The following is a 19,324-nucleotide window of genomic DNA, read 5'->3' as shown; positions in this document are numbered from 1 at the left end:
ATCAACTGAGATTCTGATACACAAGATTCTATGACATAATAAACTTTTCAGAAAAGTGTGTTTTTCACCAACAACATACGAACTATATACACCATGATCACAGTTCACGAGTGACATATTTCCAAAAGAACGCAATCTGCAACATGGAATGCATGTTATAATGGGAACAATGCAATAAAACTATGGTTAGCGCTCCAGAAGAAATGTCTAAACTCTGTTTATGAGAAAATCTTGTTCATATATCACACACACGTGATGAAAATTAAAAGCAGTGTCTTTAAACCAGCTAATAGTAAAATAACACAACACATACAAGCGTCTAACATTATAACAGGGGTTTTCTTCCACATAGAGACTATATGGATCACTCACTCAGAGACGGCACAGCTAATAATTAGTGGAAAGTATTTGTATGAACAGTTCAAAGAATGGTGGAGAGGTGCAGAAAATTTCTCAAAGCGACTTCTGTCAGCTCCATCTGTCTTCTCCTCTCTTTCTGCTAAGAAATACACCGGTTAATCAGGGCCCGCTCTGCCTGAAAGAAAAAAAGAGAGAGAAACAGAGTTAAAACAGCATGTGGAAAACGAAAACGGCAGCGTTCAGTTAGATTGACCAGAAAGATAAATGCATACTGTGAGTTCAGCTAACCTTAGCTCCAGAGGCCTGCATAGTTGCCATGGAGGCCTGAGGCCAGTGGGCCCCCACCCACGAAGAGCTTCATCTCTGGCCAGTTGTAGCAGTGAGTGTAGAGTGCGTTGGGGAAATCTACACCAGCAGCGTAATTCTCTAAGAAATCATTCTGGTTGATCCAGCCGCTGCCACAGGTGAGCTTGAGCTTCCTTCCAGAGGGCACAGGAAACATGTCTGGACTGGCTACAGATCTTTGCTCGAGGAACTTCTGGGCACGGATGTCATAGAAGAGCAGAGAACCGTGACCTGTTCCCACGGTGACAATATGCTGGTGGACACTCAAGGAATGCACACCAATGCCTCCTTCTCGGGAGCAGAATGGCCGGATGTTCTGCTGGCTTTGGCGAGTATCCAGGAATGAAACATGACACTGGGATCCGACAGCATAGAGGCACAACTCATCACAGTAGGTGAGACACATGTTCTCCCTGGAGTAGGGCAGCTTTAGGGACATCAGCCTGTACAGGGAGCTCCTGGCTTTCCACAGGTGGAAGTAGCCATCCAGAGACACTGCTCCCAGCTCCTGGTTTTGGTTGCTGTAAGCAAGGGCTCGAACTTTGCGGTTACCAGGATTGGTAGTGACTTTAGGGATGGCCTCTATGTCTGTAGGACGGATGTGAGCATATACTGGAAGGCCCGCATCCTCGTGCCCAGCAATGCTGCTATTGAACATGTTCGGATCCACCAGCCAGAGTGCCAAGGTGCCATCGCGGGAACCACTCACAGCCACAGTGTCACTCATCCAAGCTATGGCAAAGATCCAGTCCCTGTGGCCTTGGCAATCTCCTAGGCACATGGGGTCCAGCTTGGGCAACTGGTAGACGGCCAGGCTGTTGGGGTTTTCCCCTCCAGTGGCCATGAGGGTCTTGGAGGGATTCAGCTCCACAGCATGAATGCCACAGGACGGCGAGCCACGGAATTGGTCGGGCCCCCTGTCACTAATCAGAGGAATGCACCTGATATGGTCGGTCTTGACGTCGACCACAAAAAGCGTGTTGCACTTGGTGCCACACACCACCTGCCTGGCATTTAGCCACTGCGATGCGAACACTTTGTTGAGGGGGCCAAGTGCCAGCTGGCGCTCCCTCAGCAGCTCCGGCAGCCTGAGGGCCCTGTAGCTGCTCAGGTCGCCCTCGAAGCCCGCCAGCCTCGGGTGGCCCTCGTAGCCCAGGGCCCGGCCCTTCAGGTAGTGCACCAAGGAATGGCGAGCCATGGGCCGCTGTGGCCTCTTGACCAGCAGCAGCGACCCCTCGGCTTGGCCTGCTTCGGCTGCAGCCATCGCCACCACGGAGGGGACTGGAGACGAAGAGCTCCCCGCGCCCTCCTTGGAGGCTTTCAGCGTACTGCTACCTATTTGCTGAGGGGCCATGGTGGTTGGCAAGCGGTTGGAGGGTCCTGCTGCGGGCTTTGGCATCTCCTGTGCCGCTGGAGAAGGCAGTGTCGCGGTGTTGGCCTGAAACAGCGAATCGCTGGGAGCCTGAGGCTAGGCAACCGAGCCTCAGAGAGCCTCTGGAGTCCAGAGCTCCTGGGCAGCAATGGAGGCGAAAGCTGCGTGACCCAGCAGGCATTGCGCGGTCTGGCGGAAAGAGCCAAGACTGAGCTGCTAGAGCCGAGGGTGCGGTGCCGCAGGAGCTAGAGGGAGCAGCAGATTCCAGCCAGCTCAGCTTGTGGACTTCTGGGTCTTGAGCAACAAGTCTCTGGAGGATAAGGACAGCAGGCCAGGAGGGGCAGGTTCTGAGGGTGGTGTTGGAAGAGCTGGCGGGCGGTATGGGCTGACTATCAATGGCAGAAGTGATGGGAGGTGTTGAAGGGTTGGGAGATCATGGCAATAGGGAGTTGCTCGTTCCCAGCCACAAGGGGATGGTAGGTAGTAGAGTAGTAAAGCCAAGAAGATAGGAAAGCGATACAAAAGCTAGAAAGGAGCTTGGAGGAACAGGGAGACATCACTCTAGGGCCAGTAGTCCAGCACCTTCCGGATCCAACAAGTCAAACTCAGTCACCTTCTCTTCGGCAGCCAAAATCCTTTAAATCTCTACTGCAATATAATCTGAAACCCAATATGTCGTCAATCATGGGATAGACAGAGCCGTGATCTTTCCTGTCTGTGGAAGAACACAAAAGTGTGCTCATAGGAGTCTTTACTAAGGTCTTATATTGAACTTGACAGAAAATAAAAGTGTTTGAAACTAGCAGTCCCTGTTCCTTTTAACAGCCCTTCTGCTGTTGGTAATTTATTTTCCACGAATCACTTTCCCCCTCCTCAAATGTTCTGTCCTTCTGCAACACAATCATCGGAGCAGACTGTGTCAAATGACAGAACATTGCGCCTCACATCCTGCCAGCCTATGATGATGCCCAGGCCTTGATGACTGACCACAGTCTTTAACGTCAAGTGGATTGTGCGAATTGGCTAGGAAGAAGTGAAGTTGGGTATTTTGGAGATACCATCATCTCTTTTAGCTATGAGAACTAAGGAAGTGGGGGTAGAAAACTGCAAGTGAGGACCTGGGGATACAAGTTCCCATCATTAGTTTAAGAGGTCCATGGCCTTAGAGAACACTGAATCTCTGAGTTAGGAAAACGAAGGATGGTCATGATTTTAAGGACATGCGGAGACAGAGAATATTCCAGAGGAAAATGAGCATGTGAACACAGTGGAAAGAACTATGGTCTTCTAGCTCATAGAAGCTCAGGAGTCAGAGAGGAAAATTTTATATCGTTTATTTTATTTTATTTCTTTTTGCTTCAAGATCTCACATCCCATGACCGACATATACTTAGTAGTTTAGTCAAGTGTGACTTTAATTAATTAGGGATGCATTCCATAGACGCTCTTGCATAATATGGACTCTAAATATCTTTTTTCCCCTCCACAAAATGTAGTTTAGTGAGAATGGGAGCCATGAATTCACTTTTCTGATTAATCATGCAGTTTAAGAACTATTTTGTCCAAATAGACTAGGGTCCCAGATAGCCAGTACATGCAGTAGAAACTAGTCCCAGTGCCTTTATCAATGGCTGCTCAGTCAGCACCCATTGTCAGACAAATTCAGAGAGTCTGGTTTGATCGCATGCTCCTTCAGTCCCGGTCCAACTGGATTTGGTGAGCTCCCATTCGAACAGGCACGTTGAGGAAGTGTAATTTCTTTGAATGGAAAATAAATTAGAAAACCTGAAAAATAAATAAATAAATAAATAAATAAATAAGACATTTGAGAATAGAAAAAAAGAACTATTTTATAGTGTTCCCACTCCCAAATGCCCCAAAACAGTTTGCTAATTTTATTTCTACTACTTTTTGCACTTTCGCTTCAAGGGTAAATTCCATGTACAAGCCATGTGTTGTTCTTTCCCACCATCTCAGTTAATCTGTCTCATCTTTGTACTCCCTAACATGCTCCAGTCTCAGAGTTCTGACCCTTTTCTACGTTATCCTTTTTATGGCAAAGGAAAAGGTGAAATAGGTTGCTCTGTTCAGTGAGAAACTATAGATAGTGCCTCATGGAGGAAACACAGAGACTCCGTTTGTTCCATTGTTACCTATGCGATGAACAAACATTTCAGAAATAAGTAAGCTATGTGAACAGGTTCAAGTGGTGTATATGAGTAACTCCTGGATTTTAATGTTCATCAAGATGACAGGAGTAACTTCACAAGTTGGCACCCCACCTTACATGGCTCTCTAGATATTTTGGTGCAAGTGACTTGGAACAATCTTATTAAGAATATTAAATGTAATAAATTTATAAAATAACATTCTAAAATATGACTTTAAATTTATAGTACACATAATACACTTACCCTGAAAGAATACTGATTTATTTTAAATATTTTAGTGCCATTAAAATTGCATAATACTTGGTGATGTAGCCATTTAAGGATTTGGTTTTCTGTTCATTTATCTTTATTTTAAAACGGTGTTTCAGTTTATGAGTTGAAAGGCAGTCACAACTCAAAGATATTTCACAAAGTTTCAAAGATTTAATTAGAAACAGCCTATTATGTTTGAGTTTCTTAAATCATGCATATTTATCCCAGTCAAAAACTGCAGGTATAACTTCTCTTTTATTTTCATATTATAATGTAATTATACTCTCTCTCTCCCCCTTTTCTTTTCTTCAAACTTTCCCATATATCCCTTCTTCGTTGCTTTCAATCTTATGGTCTCTTTTTTTCCATTAATTGTTGCTTCTGAAGTAGGTGTGTGTGTGTGTGTGTGTGTGTGTGTGTGTGTGTGATTTTTCTGAATGCAGAAGTACAACTTTACAACTTTATCTGTCTGCATAGTGTTTCTTATGTTTCAGGGGTGACTGCTTGGTATTCGAAGCCAATTGGCGTGATATTTACTTGAGCAGAATATTTCTCCAATTCTCTGCATTCCTTAGTTTCTCATAGCTCTTTTTCTTTCCATAAATTTTTCCCATTCTGGCTCATGTTTTAGGGATTCATATTGGTATGGCTTTACAGTTGTAGCTTCTGGCATTTTAAATAAAACTATAGTTAGTGAATTTTCTACTTCTTTGAACATTTTCATTATACTTGGCAATTTGCACTTCTACAAAGAAGTTGTTATATTTTGAGGTTCCTTATTTAGATAGATTTTGAAATATGCTTGAAATAAAGGTTCCAATGATGTTTTGTTCATGTGACAGTTTACATTATAATTGTTAGCATATATTCATCATGCAAAGCGATGGATTTCATGTTGTTATACTATTTCACAGATATTCTCTTTTTTAATTTTTTAAACATTTCTCTTTTACATTTATTTATGTATTTTATGTTTGTGAATGATCTATTGACTTTATTCCAGAAGAGATCAGATTCCATTATAGGTGGTTGGGAGCAAACATATTTTTTGGGAATTAAACTCAGGACATCTGGAAGAGCAGCCTGTGCTCTTAAATTTTGAGCAAACACTCCAGCACCATGTAATACCTTTTGACAATGGAAAAGCTGGCTATGGTGGCACACATTTCTGATCCCAGCATTCAGGGAGTTAAAGGCAGGCAGATATGTGAATTCAAGATCAGCCTAGTCTACATAGCATATTACAGAATAGCCAGGCCCACATAGTGAGATCCCATCTTTAATAAAACAAACAGACAAAGAAAAGTTGAAGTTGCACATGGCTGTATGCTCGCACTAGACAGACAGAGTCAGAATGACCAGAAGTTCAAGGCCATGTGTCAGTAAGATGGCTCAAGAGTTGAAAGCACTTGTCTCGTGAGCCTGGCAACTTGAGTTCCATCACAGAATCCATGTAGGGTGAAAAAAAAAACCTTCCCAAAACTTGTGCACCAACAACACAACAATGCCTGTGCTTGCTTGTGTATGCAACGGAAATGATAAACCAAGCCTTTCCAAAAAGTTCCTCAGCCGAATCAAGCAAACAGCACAACACTGATTTCCCTATGCAAGTGAATTTTGTATTTCCAGGTTCTGGTCCTCTCCAGTGGGGGCAGTTTGGTAAACTAATGAACAAACTAAGCTTGGGCTGGACCCGGGGAAAGAAGGCCAGTCTGGCTTGAATCCTCCTGCTTTATTAAAGAAAGCACAGGCACCAGTCCCACCCAAACCAGTGAGCTAGCAGCCATGGAGGTAGAGTCCAAATGGCTGAACCAGGAATCCTGGGAGCCAGGAGGACAGGAGAAGAGAGAGGCTGAAGATGGAGAACCTGCCCCAGCTTATCTGATCTAGGCCACAGAGCTCATCACTCAAGCGCTGCAGAAAGGGATGGCCGGTGCCTATGGCGCTGCGCTCAAGACTAACAAGATAGGGTGCTCATCCTTTTCCAGGGTGTCTCAGTGAGTATGGCAGTAAAGAAGACGGGGACAGAAGGGAAGATAGCTCGGTGTGTAAAGTGCTTGTCGTGTCAGCATGAGGGACTGAATTAGAGTGCCCAGAACCCACACAGAGGTATGCTGCAGCATGCTCAGGGACCAAGTGTTCCTATGGCAATGTTGGGCAGAGACAGAAACAGGACTGGTGAGCCAGGCATGTGTAGCAGAGAACAGTCATGATGGAAGGGGGATACTACATCTGAGGTTGACCACTGACCTCCACACTGACCTCACACATCTACAATGTATTTTAAGGAAACAAAGAAGGCTCAGGAGCCTCCTTTTCTCACAGAGACCTTGGACAGAATTTTCTTTCTCTTTTTAATACACCTATAAATTGGGAAATACTAGGGCAGGGGGAGGCACATTCTGGCCAGGGATTTTGAAGGGACTGGACCTTCTGCTCTTTGAAGTAACCTGTCCACTGCCTGTCAGGATGGTGTGAAGAAGAAGGCAGCTGAGTGCCTGAAACGGGCGGAGACCCTCCAAGCACACTTGCCTTGATGGGGACCCTTCCTTGGATGTCAATTCCTGCACTGCCAGCCTCCTCTGCTCCTTTCCTTGGGACACGGTCGTTTTTCCCCTGCTCTTGTTACCCACAGACCTTATCAGTATTAACTGGATCAAGTATGAGAAAACCTAAGACTTCACAGCTCTGACCTGCCTGCCTCCTTGGAATCAGACTTGAACTTCTGGTCCTGCCTGTCTCTGCTTTATGTGAGTGGCATCTGGGCCACAAATCTGTCAGTTCACCCACGTAGACCCAGGGTCTGCAGCCTGTAGTCTGCACCAGACCTGGCCCACTGTCTTTCTTTGTAAGACAGTCAAGATATGAGGGTTTTTTTTCCTTTTTTTTTTTTTGATATTTGCTTTTTTTGTTTTTTTGGGTTAACGGTTGGTTGAAAGGAAAAGGATTCTTTGACCAATTAATCAATTTTAAATGTGTGTGAATAAAGAGACTCAGAACATAACCAAGACCGTTTGCTTAAACTATCTGTGGTTGAGTTAACATTGTACCAATTGAGCTGAGTAAGCTGTGCCTAGAAAATCCTGTCTCAGTGTTGTGGCCCATGCCTTTAATCCTGGTACTCAGAAGGCAGGGGCAGGCAGGTATTTATTGAGTTAATTCAAAGTCAGTGAGCCACGACCACAAAATGAGACCTGGTTTCAAAACAAACAAAAAAAAAATGCTTAGCAAAGGTATCTCCAGGGAAACAAATAAAGAACAGGCCCTAGGAACTAACTAGTTTTGTTTGTTAAAGAGATAATGGAGAGATAAGCAAAGCAGGGTTACCTATTTTGAGAGCCCAAGTCCCAAAAGCTGAAGTTTACTAAATTGCAGAAGATCTGAGAGGGTGTGGGCTCATCACTGGACTACAAACTGATGCATCATGGGACGGCTTATGTGGACCGGAATTGGTGGATATGGGAGGCATTACAGAAGCCTGCCGAGCAGGAGATTTCCTGCATGTTTTTCCTTGTCTGGGAAACCTGAGTGAGCTGGGACAGGCCAGCCCCACTGTGCCCAGTGTGTGCTCGGTGAGTGTTCGCGTGTTCCCGGAGCATAAGGCAGAATGCTGCCCTTTGCTCTCCTACTATTTCCTTTTCTTCTAAATAGCTGATTTCTAGATTCATGTCATCCATCTTCTGATTGTTTGTCTACCTACAAACTTTTGTGTTTATTCATAATATAAGTGTAATGGAAAAATTAAAAATATTACAGGATCCCCGGTTGCAGTAGGCAGGTAGGCAGCAGAAATGCTGTAGGTCCCAACGCGGTGGTATCAGGCCATGTGGTGTTAGGCAGAGGATCCTGAGATCAGCCAGTCCCAGGCAGAGGTTGCTGGTCCTCAAGCAGTGGCTGTCCCCAGGTATGGATACACGTGGCAGGTGGGCAAGAGACAGAGACATGGATAGGTACGTCATACCAAGTGAGGTTGAATATTTATTCAGGGGATTATGAAGGGGAAGGAAAAGAGGAGAAAGGGGGGAGAGAGAGAGAGAAAGAGGGGGGGAGAGAGAAACGAACGAGTGTAAAAGAGGGAGAGCGAGAGGGGGAGAAAGTTGGCAGCCTCTCCGAGAGAGAGGACAGGAAGAGAGAATGGGGCAGAGGCTGCAAGAAGGAAGGGAATCAGTGTGGCTTGTCTCTTAAAGAGACAGAACATTATATTCCCATCTCTTTTTTATAACAAAATGCAGGAGATTAGCACCAAAGGTTAAAGAAATTGGGGCAGCAGATTCTCAAGACTGCTTATTTGTGGTTTTCATCTTTGGGGCAGGGGAATCTGAGAAGGCTGAGTGCTGGCCACGTCCTGGCATAGCTGGTCTCTTTGCACCTGTCTGGTGTTTGTGGCATGGAAATGTCTGGTATCTCTTACACCTGGTTAAGGTATTGGCAGAACAGAGGACAAAGTTAAATTAAGAAAAATAAATTAGGATCAGGGAATTGAGGGGGGTATATTTAACCTGTTTAAGGTGGACCCTTCCATTCGGCTCCCTGGAACTAGTTTTAGACATATACATTGCATAAACAGTAGCATATTTATGTCTAAATGACTGTGACAGGTATTTTTGCACAATGAAAAGTATTTTCACGATTATACAAAGCATCATGTGAGAGAAATTTGAGCTGAAATTTGTTTGATGGGGTTGTATTTTTTTAAACTGACAAAACCTCTCAGCAATGAAACTGCATCAGAGATCTTTGAGAAGGATAACACTTTACTTGAATTACTGATTAGAAAATGGCAAAGAATTTACTTGGCTGGCACCCAGAGCAACCTCAGTGTCCTCCGTGGTTGCAGAAGGTTGAATTTGCCTTTTGCTATTTAGCGCAGGGCCTGCCAGGCTTCAGAAGATCCTGTGGGTTGAGAAATCTGTAGGAAGACAAGCCTACATTGACCTGATCAGCTAGGCTGTTGATTCCAGTAATTCTGTTCATGTCAGGAGATCTTTAGTTTGATCTTCAGTTTGAGATCTTTCAGATGAAAGGTACTTTGGCCCAGTGAAGATGGACTCTGGAGGTAGAGACCGACATTGAGGTTAAGGATTGCCTAGGAGCTAGTCCCAGGCTAGGCTGTTAGTATTCATGCATCTGTACTGGCCTGCTCTCAGCATCTTGACAGGACATGTCCTCAGCTACAGGCACATAGAGCATCTTCAGTTCACATTCACTTTCTCTCTCTCTCTCTCTCTCTCTCTCTCTCTTTCTCTCTCTCTTTCCCCTCCTGCCTCTGACTCTCTCTTCTCCTCTGCTACCCCTGTCCCCAGAATTGGTCACTCAGACCTTTCACCCTTTTACCATTCCATTTCCCCTAATAAACAACCCCCCCTACACGAAAAAAAGGAATCAAGTCAGAGAAGAATTCAGATTAAATCTTTACCTTCTATTGTTTATTTTAAATCTCATCCAGTGTGGAAGGATTCCTTTTCTGTATTTCCAAACTTATTTCTCTTGAACACCCCAATACCCTACTACTTATAAGACAATAGGCAGCTTATAGTTTGAAAATTTTTTTTCAAGTTAATTACCCATATAAATTATTTCTAAATTAAAAACCTATATTCTAAAATTTTCAAATACATTTCTGGTAAAACAAACCAATCGTTTTAAAGAAATCTTCAAATCTCAATATTTTTATTTTAAAGGATTAATGTCCAGTTATAAATGAAAAGTAAAATTTTGTTCATCTTCTAAGTATCACATATTACTTTATTTATGAATGGATGAAGTTCTACAACATGCCCTGAAAATGTATTAGGGAAATTTTAAAGAAAAACAGGAGAGGGAATCACCCAGCAAGGTTCTTTACTATGCAACAGCAAATATTTATTACAATTTGAAGTGCAGGTTTCCATTGGCAAAAAAAAATCAGTAAATAATAACTGATTGCCTTTGTTTGGCCTTGGTACACAAATAAAGAAATAAAAGATGGCAGTTTACAATCTCTGCTCTCAAATCACTTATAAGAGAGTTGGAACCATACATGCAAGCAAAAGAACTACACAGATGTGTAGCAAAACTATAATTTGCGGAATGAACCTGCATAATCTCTATAAACAAAAATTTGACTATTTTGTATATCTAACTCACAAGTAATTCTTTTCAGCAATTTAGGTTTGGTACTGAACAGCATGTAGTTTGTCAACACCAATCCAAAATACATGTCAGATGTTTAGGGAAAAGGAAACGTGGCTCAATACCAATCCTGGGCTAACCTATCCTGGCCAGTTTTGAGGAAGGCCTGGCTGCTTTATCATTCTCAGTATTCTCACCTAAGAACAAGTCCAATGCACCTGTAGAGCATCCCAATACCTCTGTTAATGTGAATGGCAAAGTTCTTCACTCAGACCTATCTTTTTTAATCCCCAGCTCCTCTATTGGAAAATCATACAGCATTGTCACAATCACATAGTATTACCTTTAGAGGCACAGAATGAGAGGCTTTGGTAACGCACATATTCCACTTTTAAGTAAGAAAGTTTGAAGTTCACAAAATGAAATCTAATTAATTTGGAGCTTATAAAGAGGGGCGTTTCTTTCACAGTGAGCTAGATGGGCTCATTTTCTTTCTTTGCATTTTTTTTCTTTTAACTTAAATTATAGGCAGATTTTTGAAAGTTTATACATGCTCAAATATAACATTTGTGAGGAAAAATAGCAACAGCAAAAATATCCAGTCTATACCTTAGAGCAGTGTGTTTTCTGCCCTCTCGCCTATACATTCTACACTTATACTTAATATCCCTGCATCGAATGATGGCACTGAAACTCTGTGTAAGTTACTCCAACCACAAACATTCAAATATATCCACAAGTCTTGACTGTACTAAGGCAAGAAGTGAAAACAAGTACATTCTTTGATTAGTAAGAAGACAGAGCATAAAACTAAGATAAGGCTTGAAAGAAAAATACCGATTTTTGGATTAATTTTGAAAGTTCAAATTAGCAGAATACTTGACCACTTGAATACCTAAACCTTCCTCATCAACTGAGATTCTGATACACAAGATTCTATGACATAATAAACTTTTCAGAAAAGTGTGTTTTTCACCAACAACATACGAACTATATACACCATGATCACAGTTCACGAGTGACATATTTCCAAAAGAACGCAATCTGCAACATGGAATGCATGTTATAATGGGAACAATGCAATAAAACTATGGTTAGCGCTCCAGAAGAAATGTCTAAACTCTGTTTATGAGAAAATCTTGTTCATATATCACACACACGTGATGAAAATTAAAAGCAGTGTCTTTAAACCAGCTAATAGTAAAATAACACAACACATACAAGCGTCTAACATTATAACAGGGGTTTTCTTCCACATAGAGACTATATGGATCACTCACTCAGAGACGGCACAGCTAATAATTAGTGGAAAGTATTTGTATGAACAGTTCAAAGAATGGTGGAGAGGTGCAGAAAATTTCTCAAAGCGACTTCTGTCAGCTCCATCTGTCTTCTCCTCTCTTTCTGCTAAGAAATACACCGGTTAATCAGGGCCCGCTCTGCCTGAAAGAAAAAAAGAGAGAGAAACAGAGTTAAAACAGCATGTGGAAAACGAAAACGGCAGCGTTCAGTTAGATTGACCAGAAAGATAAATGCATACTGTGAGTTCAGCTAACCTTAGCTCCAGAGGCCTGCATAGTTGCCATGGAGGCCTGAGGCCAGTGGGCCCCCACCCACGAAGAGCTTCATCTCTGGCCAGTTGTAGCAGTGAGTGTAGAGTGCGTTGGGGAAATCTACACCAGCAGCGTAATTCTCTAAGAAATCATTCTGGTTGATCCAGCCGCTGCCACAGGTGAGCTTGAGCTTCCTTCCAGAGGGCACAGGAAACATGTCTGGACTGGCTACAGATCTTTGCTCGAGGAACTTCTGGGCACGGATGTCATAGAAGAGCAGAGAACCGTGACCTGTTCCCACGGTGACAATATGCTGGTGGACACTCAAGGAATGCACACCAATGCCTCCTTCTCGGGAGCAGAATGGCCGGATGTTCTGCTGGCTTTGGCGAGTATCCAGGAATGAAACATGACACTGGGATCCGACAGCATAGAGGCACAACTCATCACAGTAGGTGAGACACATGTTCTCCCTGGAGTAGGGCAGCTTTAGGGACATCAGCCTGTACAGGGAGCTCCTGGCTTTCCACAGGTGGAAGTAGCCATCCAGAGACACTGCTCCCAGCTCCTGGTTTTGGTTGCTGTAAGCAAGGGCTCGAACTTTGCGGTTACCAGGATTGGTAGTGACTTTAGGGATGGCCTCTATGTCTGTAGGACGGATGTGAGCATATACTGGAAGGCCCGCATCCTCGTGCCCAGCAATGCTGCTATTGAACATGTTCGGATCCACCAGCCAGAGTGCCAAGGTGCCATCGCGGGAACCACTCACAGCCACAGTGTCACTCATCCAAGCTATGGCAAAGATCCAGTCCCTGTGGCCTTGGCAATCTCCTAGGCACATGGGGTCCAGCTTGGGCAACTGGTAGACGGCCAGGCTGTTGGGGTTTTCCCCTCCAGTGGCCATGAGGGTCTTGGAGGGATTCAGCTCCACAGCATGAATGCCACAGGACGGCGAGCCACGGAATTGGTCGGGCCCCCTGTCACTAATCAGAGGAATGCACCTGATATGGTCGGTCTTGACGTCGACCACAAAAAGCGTGTTGCACTTGGTGCCACACACCACCTGCCTGGCATTTAGCCACTGCGATGCGAACACTTTGTTGAGGGGGCCAAGTGCCAGCTGGCGCTCCCTCAGCAGCTCCGGCAGCCTGAGGGCCCTGTAGCTGCTCAGGTCGCCCTCGAAGCCCGCCAGCCTCGGGTGGCCCTCGTAGCCCAGGGCCCGGCCCTTCAGGTAGTGCACCAAGGAATGGCGAGCCATGGGCCGCTGTGGCCTCTTGACCAGCAGCAGCGACCCCTCGGCTTGGCCTGCTTCGGCTGCAGCCATCGCCACCACGGAGGGGACTGGAGACGAAGAGCTCCCCGCGCCCTCCTTGGAGGCTTTCAGCGTACTGCTACCTATTTGCTGAGGGGCCATGGTGGTTGGCAAGCGGTTGGAGGGTCCTGCTGCGGGCTTTGGCATCTCCTGTGCCGCTGGAGAAGGCAGTGTCGCGGTGTTGGCCTGAAACAGCGAATCGCTGGGAGCCTGAGGCTAGGCAACCGAGCCTCAGAGAGCCTCTGGAGTCCAGAGCTCCTGGGCAGCAATGGAGGCGAAAGCTGCGTGACCCAGCAGGCATTGCGCGGTCTGGCGGAAAGAGCCAAGACTGAGCTGCTAGAGCCGAGGGTGCGGTGCCGCAGGAGCTAGAGGGAGCAGCAGATTCCAGCCAGCTCAGCTTGTGGACTTCTGGGTCTTGAGCAACAAGTCTCTGGAGGATAAGGACAGCAGGCCAGGAGGGGCAGGTTCTGAGGGTGGTGTTGGAAGAGCTGGCGGGCGGTATGGGCTGACTATCAATGGCAGAAGTGATGGGAGGTGTTGAAGGGTTGGGAGATCATGGCAATAGGGAGTTGCTCGTTCCCAGCCACAAGGGGATGGTAGGTAGTAGAGTAGTAAAGCCAAGAAGATAGGAAAGCGATACAAAAGCTAGAAAGGAGCTTGGAGGAACAGGGAGACATCACTCTAGGGCCAGTAGTCCAGCACCTTCCGGATCCAACAAGTCAAACTCAGTCACCTTCTCTTCGGCAGCCAAAATCCTTTAAATCTCTACTGCAATATAATCTGAAACCCAATATGTCGTCAATCATGGGATAGACAGAGCCGTGATCTTTCCTGTCTGTGGAAGAACACAAAAGTGTGCTCATAGGAGTCTTTACTAAGGTCTTATATTGAACTTGACAGAAAATAAAAGTGTTTGAAACTAGCAGTCCCTGTTCCTTTTAACAGCCCTTCTGCTGTTGGTAATTTATTTTCCACGAATCACTTTCCCCCTCCTCAAATGTTCTGTCCTTCTGCAACACAATCATCGGAGCAGACTGTGTCAAATGACAGAACATTGCGCCTCACATCCTGCCAGCCTATGATGATGCCCAGGCCTTGATGACTGACCACAGTCTTTAACGTCAAGTGGATTGTGCGAATTGGCTAGGAAGAAGTGAAGTTGGGTATTTTGGAGATACCATCATCTCTTTTAGCTATGAGAACTAAGGAAGTGGGGGTAGAAAACTGCAAGTGAGGACCTGGGGATACAAGTTCCCATCATTAGTTTAAGAGGTCCATGGCCTTAGAGAACACTGAATCTCTGAGTTAGGAATACGAAGGATGGTCATGATTTTAAGGACATGCGGAGACAGAGAATATTCCAGAGGAAAATGAGCATGTGAACACAGTGGAAAGAACTATGGTCTTCTAGCTCATAGAAGCTCAGGAGTCAGAGAGGAAAATTTTATATCGTTTATTTTATTTTATTTCTTTTTGCTTCAAGATCTCACATCCCATGACCGACATATACTTGGTAGTTTAGTCAAGTGTGACTTTAATTAATTAGGGATGCATTCCATAGACGCTCTTGCATAATACGGACTCTAAATATCTTTTTTCCCCTCCACAAAATGTAGTTTATTGAGAATGGGAGCCATGAATTCACTTTTCTGATTAATCATGCAGTTTAAGAACTATTTTGTCCAAATAGACTAGGGTCCCAGATAGTCAGTACATGCAGTAGAAACTAGTCCCAGTGCCTTTATCAATGGCTGCTCAGTCAGCACCCATTGTCAGACAAATTCAGAGAGTCTGGTTTGATCGCATGCTCCTTCAGTCCCGGTCCAACTGGATTTGGTGAGCTCCCATTCCAACAGGCACGTTGAGGAAGTGTAATTTTTTTGAATGGAAAATAAATTAAAAACCTGAAAAATAAATAAATAAATAAATAAATAAGACATTTAAGAATAGAAAAAAAGAACTATTTTATAGTGTTCCCACTCCCAAATGCCCCAAAACAGTTTGCTAATTTTATTTCTACTACTTTTTGCACTTTCGCTTCAAGGGTAAATTCCATGTACAAGCCATGTGTTGTTCTTTCCCACCATCTCAGTTAATCTGTCTCATCTTTGTACTCCCTAACATGCTCCAGTCTCAGAGTTCTGACCCTTTTCTACGTTATCCTTTTTATGGCAAAGGAAAAGGTGAAATAGGTTGCTCTGTTCAGTGAGAAACTATAGATAGTGCCTCATGGAGGAAACACAGAGACTCCGTTTGTTCCATTGTTACCTATGCGATGAACAAACATTTCAGAAATAAGTAAGCTATGTGAACAGGTTCAAGTGGTGTATATGAGTAACTCCTGGATTTTAATGTTCATCAAGATGACAGGAGTAACTTCACAAGTTGGCACCCCACCTTACATGGCTCTCTAGATATTTTGGTGCAAGTGACTTGGAACAATCTTATTAAGAATATTAAATGTAATAAATTTATAAAATAACATTCTAAAATATGACTTTAAATTTATAGTACACATAATACACTTACCCTGAAAGAATACTGATTTATTTTAAATATTTTAGTGCCATTAAAATTGCATAATACTTGGTGATGTAGCCATTTAAGGATTTGGTTTTCTGTTCATTTATCTTTATTTTAAAACGGTGTTTCAGTTTATGAGTTGAAAGGCAGTCACAACTCAAAGATATTTCACAAAGTTTCAAAGATTTAATTAGAAACAGCCTATTATGTTTGAGTTTCTTAAATCATGCATATTTAATCCCAGTCAAAAACTGCAGGTATAACTTCTCTTTTATTTTCATATTATAATGTAATTATACTCTCTCTCTCCCCCTTTTCTTTTCTTCAAACTTTCCCATATATCCCTTCTTCGTTGCTTTCAATCTTATGGTCTCTTTTTTCCATTAATTGTTGCTTCTGAAGTAGGTGTGTGTGTGTGTGTGTGTGTGTGTGTGTGATTTTTCTGAATACAGAAGTACAACTTTACAACTTTATCTGTCTGCATAGTGTTTCTTATGTTTCAGGGGTGACTGCTTGGTATTCGAAGCCAATTGGCGTGATATTTACTTGAGCAGAATATTTCTCCAATTCTCTGCATTCCTTAGTTTCTCATAGCTCTTTTTCTTTCCATAAATTTTTCCCATTCTGGCTCATGTTTTAGGGATTCATATTGGTATGGCTTTACAGTTGTAGCTTCTGGCATTTTAAATAAAACTATAGTTAGTGAATTTTCTACTTCTTTGAACATTTTCATTATACTTGGCAATTTGCACTTCTACAAAGAAGTTGTTATATTTTGAGGTTCCTTATTTAGATAGATTTTGAAATATGCTTGAAATAAAGGTTCCAATGATGTTTTGTTCATGTGACAGTTTACATTATAATTGTTAGCATATATTCATCATGCAAAGCGATGGATTTCATGTTGTTATACTATTTCACAGATATTCTCTTTTTTAATTTTTTAAACATTTCTCTTTTACATTTATTTATGTATTTTATGTTTGTGAATGATCTATTGACTTTATTCCAGAAGAGATCAGATTCCATTATAGGTGGTTGGGAGCAAACATATTTTTTGGGAATTAAACTCAGGACATCTGGAAGAGCAGCCTGTGCTCTTAAATTTTGAGCAAACACTCCAGCACCATGTAATACCTTTTGACAATGGAAAAGCTGGCTATGGTGGCACACATTTCTGATCCCAGCATTCAGGGAGTTAAAGGCAGGCAGATATGTGAATTCAAGATCAGCCTAGTCTACATAGCATATTACAGAATAGCCAGGCCCACATAGTGAGATCCCATCTATAATAAAACAAACAGACAAAGAAAAGTTGAAGTTGCACATGGCTGTATCCTCGCACTAGACAGACAGAGTCAGAATGACCAGAAGTTCAAGGCCATGTGTCAGTAAGATGGCTCAAGAGTTGAAAGCACTTGTCTCGTGAGCCTGGCAACTTGAGTTCCATCACAGAATCCATGTAGGGTGAAAAAAAAAACCTTCCCAAAACTTGTGCACCAACAACACAACAATGCCTGTGCTTGCTTGTGTATGCAACGGAAATGATAAACCAAGCCTTTCCAAAAAGTTCCTCAGCCGAATCAAGCAAACAGCACAACACTGATTTCCCTATGCAAGTGAATTTTGTATTTCCAGGTTCTGGTCCTCTCCAGTGGGGGCAGTTTGGTAAACTAATGAACAAACTAAGCTTGGGCTGGACCCGGGGAAAGAAGGCCAGTCTGGCTTGAATCCTCCTGCTTTATTAAAGAAAGTACAGGCACCAGCCCCACCCAAACCAGTGAGCTAGCAGCCATGGAGGTAGAGTCCAAATGGCTGAACCAGGAATCCTGGGAGCCAGGAGGACAGGAGAAGAGAGAGGCTGAAGATGGAGAACCTGCCCCAGCTTATCTGATCTAGGCCACAGAGCTCATCACTCAAGCGCTGCAGAAAGGGATGGCCGGTGCCTATGGCGCTGCGCTCAAGACTAACAAGATAGGGTGCCCATCCTTTTCCAGGGTGTCTCAGTGAGTATGGCAGTAAGGAAGACGGGGACAGAAGGGAAGATAGCTCGGTGTGTAAAGTGCTTGTCGTGTCAGCATGAGGGACTGAATTAGAGTGCCCAGAACCCACACAGAGGTATGCTGCAGCATGCTCAGGGACCAAGTGTTCCTATGGCAATGTCGGGCAGAGACAGAAACAGGACTGGTGAGCCAGGCATGTGTAGCAGAGAACAGTCATGATGGAAGGGGGATACTACATCTGAGGTTGACCACTGACCTCCACACTGACCTCACACATCTACAATGTATTTTAAGGAAACAAAGAAGGCTCAGGAGCCTCCTTTTCTCACAGAGACCTTGGACAGAATTTTCTTTCTCTTTTTAATACACCTATAAATTGGGAAATACTAGGGCAGGGGGAGGCACATTCTGGCCAGGGATTTTGAAGGGACTGGACCTTCTGCTCTTTGAAGTAACCTGTCCACTGCCTGTCCGGATGGTGTGAAGAAGAAGGCAGCTGAGTGCCTGAAACGGGCGGAGACCCTCCGAGCACACTTGCCTTGATGGGGACCCTTCTTTGGATGTCAATTCCTGCACTGCCAGCCTCCTCTGCTCCTTTCCTTGGGACACGGTCGTTTTTCCCCTGCTCTTGTTACCCACAGACCTTATCAGTATTAACTGGATCAAGTATGAGAAAACCTAAGACTTCACAGCTCTGACCTGCCTGCCTCCTTGGAATCAGACTTGAACTTCTGGTCCTGCCTGTCTCTGCTTTATGTGAGTGGCATCTGGGCCACAAATCTGTCAGTTCACCTACGTAGACCCAGGGTCTGCAGCCTGTAGTCTACACCAAACCTGGCACACTGTCTTTCTTTGTAAGACTGTCAAGATATGAGGGTTTTTTTCCTTTTTTTTTGATATTTTCTTTTTTTTTTTTTTGGGTTAACGGTTGGTGAAAGGAAAAGGATTCTTTGACCAATTAATCAATTTTAAATGTGTGTGAATAAAGAGACTCAGAACATAACCAAGACCGTTTGCTTAAATTATCTGTGGTTGAGTTAACATTGTACCAATTGAGCTGAGTAAGCTGTGCCTAGAAAATCCTGTCTCAGTGTTGTGGCCCATGCCTTTAATCCTGGTACTCAGAAGGCAGGGGCAGGCAGGTATTTATTGAGTTAATTCAAAGTCAGTGAGCCACGACCACAAAATGAGACCTGGTTTCAAAACAAACAAAAAAAATGCTTAGCAAAAGTATCTCCAGGGAAACAAATAAAGAACAGGCCCAAGGAACTAACTAGTTTTGTTTGTTAAAGAGATAATGGAGAGATAAGCAAAGCAGGGTT

The 19,324-nt window shown here is 43.7% G+C and overlaps 2 protein-coding genes across 2 annotated transcripts; both read right to left on the bottom strand.

Moving 5' to 3' along the window:
- Positions 1-649: 649 nt before the first annotated feature.
- Positions 650-2,146, bottom strand: LOC121441104 (DDB1- and CUL4-associated factor 12-like protein 1; the record flags this gene model as incomplete). Its single annotated transcript, XM_041642233.1, has 1 exon — positions 650-2,146. A coding segment is annotated over one exon (1,497 nt), but the record flags the coding sequence as incomplete, so codon positions are not given.
- Positions 2,147-12,168: 10,022 nt separating this feature from the next.
- On the bottom strand, positions 12,169-13,665 carry LOC121441105 (DDB1- and CUL4-associated factor 12-like protein 1; the record flags this gene model as incomplete). The annotated part of the gene is made up of 1 exon (XM_041642234.1): positions 12,169-13,665. A coding segment is annotated over one exon (1,497 nt), but the record flags the coding sequence as incomplete, so codon positions are not given.
- Between the last annotated feature and the right edge of the window lie 5,659 nt (positions 13,666-19,324).

This window comes from Microtus oregoni, unplaced genomic scaffold (genome assembly GCF_018167655.1).
Source record: "Microtus oregoni isolate MIOR12 unplaced genomic scaffold, Mior012 000073F_ref0000255, whole genome shotgun sequence".
In the NCBI taxonomy this organism is placed as follows: Eukaryota; Metazoa; Chordata; class Mammalia; order Rodentia; family Cricetidae; genus Microtus; species Microtus oregoni.
This window is presented reverse-complemented; position numbering and strand designations above follow the sequence as displayed.